The 664-nt window shown below is 58.3% G+C and overlaps 1 protein-coding gene across 1 annotated transcript; it reads right to left on the minus strand.

Annotated features, from left to right (window-relative positions):
• Positions 1-209: 209 nt before the first annotated feature.
• Positions 210-648, minus strand: EMH_0049170 (uncharacterized protein; the record flags this gene model as incomplete). The annotated part of the gene is made up of 2 exons (XM_013496490.1): positions 210-521; positions 640-648. The coding sequence occupies 2 exons, from the start codon at positions 646-648 to the stop codon at positions 210-212; spliced, it is 321 nt and encodes a 106-aa protein (XP_013351944.1).
• Between the last annotated feature and the right edge of the window lie 16 nt (positions 649-664).

A 664-nucleotide genomic window follows, 5' to 3' on the forward strand; every position in this document is an offset into this window, starting at 1 on the left:
TGCAGCAGGTGATTGAAAGAGTTGTACAGCTGCAGCAGCTGCTGCTGCGGCACCAGTTGTGCTGCAGCAGTAGCAGCTGCAGCAGGAGTGACGCTACGGCAGCAGCAGCTGCAGCAGTGCAAACTGCAGCAGCAGCTGCTGCAGCAACAGCAGCAGCAGCAGCTGCTGCTGCAGCAGCTGCAACAACAGCAGCAGCAGCAGCAGCCGCATCAGCTGTTTGCTGCGCTGCCGTCTCCGCCTGCATCCCCTGATGGCCGTTGGTTTTGGTTGTTGGAATTACCAGCAGCAGCAGCAGCAGCAGCAGCAGCAGCAGCATCAGAATTTGCTTCTTGGTTCTGATCCTGCTGCTGCTGCTGCTGTTGCTGCTGCTGGGCTTCTCCGTTTTGTCTCTGTTGCTCATCTGCTCTTGGTGCTGCAGCAGCATCAGCAGCAGCAGCATCAGCAGCAGCAGCAGCAGCATCAGCAGCAGCAGCATCAGCAGCAGCAGCATCAGCAGCAGCAGCAGAGTCACCGCAGTAATCCTGCAGCGACAGCAAAACCGCCCGCCGCAGGTCTTCGTCCATATCCTCGAGGCCTTCTATCTGCGGCTCGTTAGCTGCTGCTCTGTTTGTACTGGCCTGTGCAAGGGTGTAAGATTACCTGGCGCATTTGCGTTATCCGCTGC

This window comes from Eimeria mitis, genomic scaffold (assembly GCF_000499745.2).
Source record: "Eimeria mitis Houghton genomic scaffold, Emh_scaff2135, whole genome shotgun sequence".
NCBI classification, from domain to species: Eukaryota; Apicomplexa; class Conoidasida; order Eucoccidiorida; family Eimeriidae; genus Eimeria; species Eimeria mitis.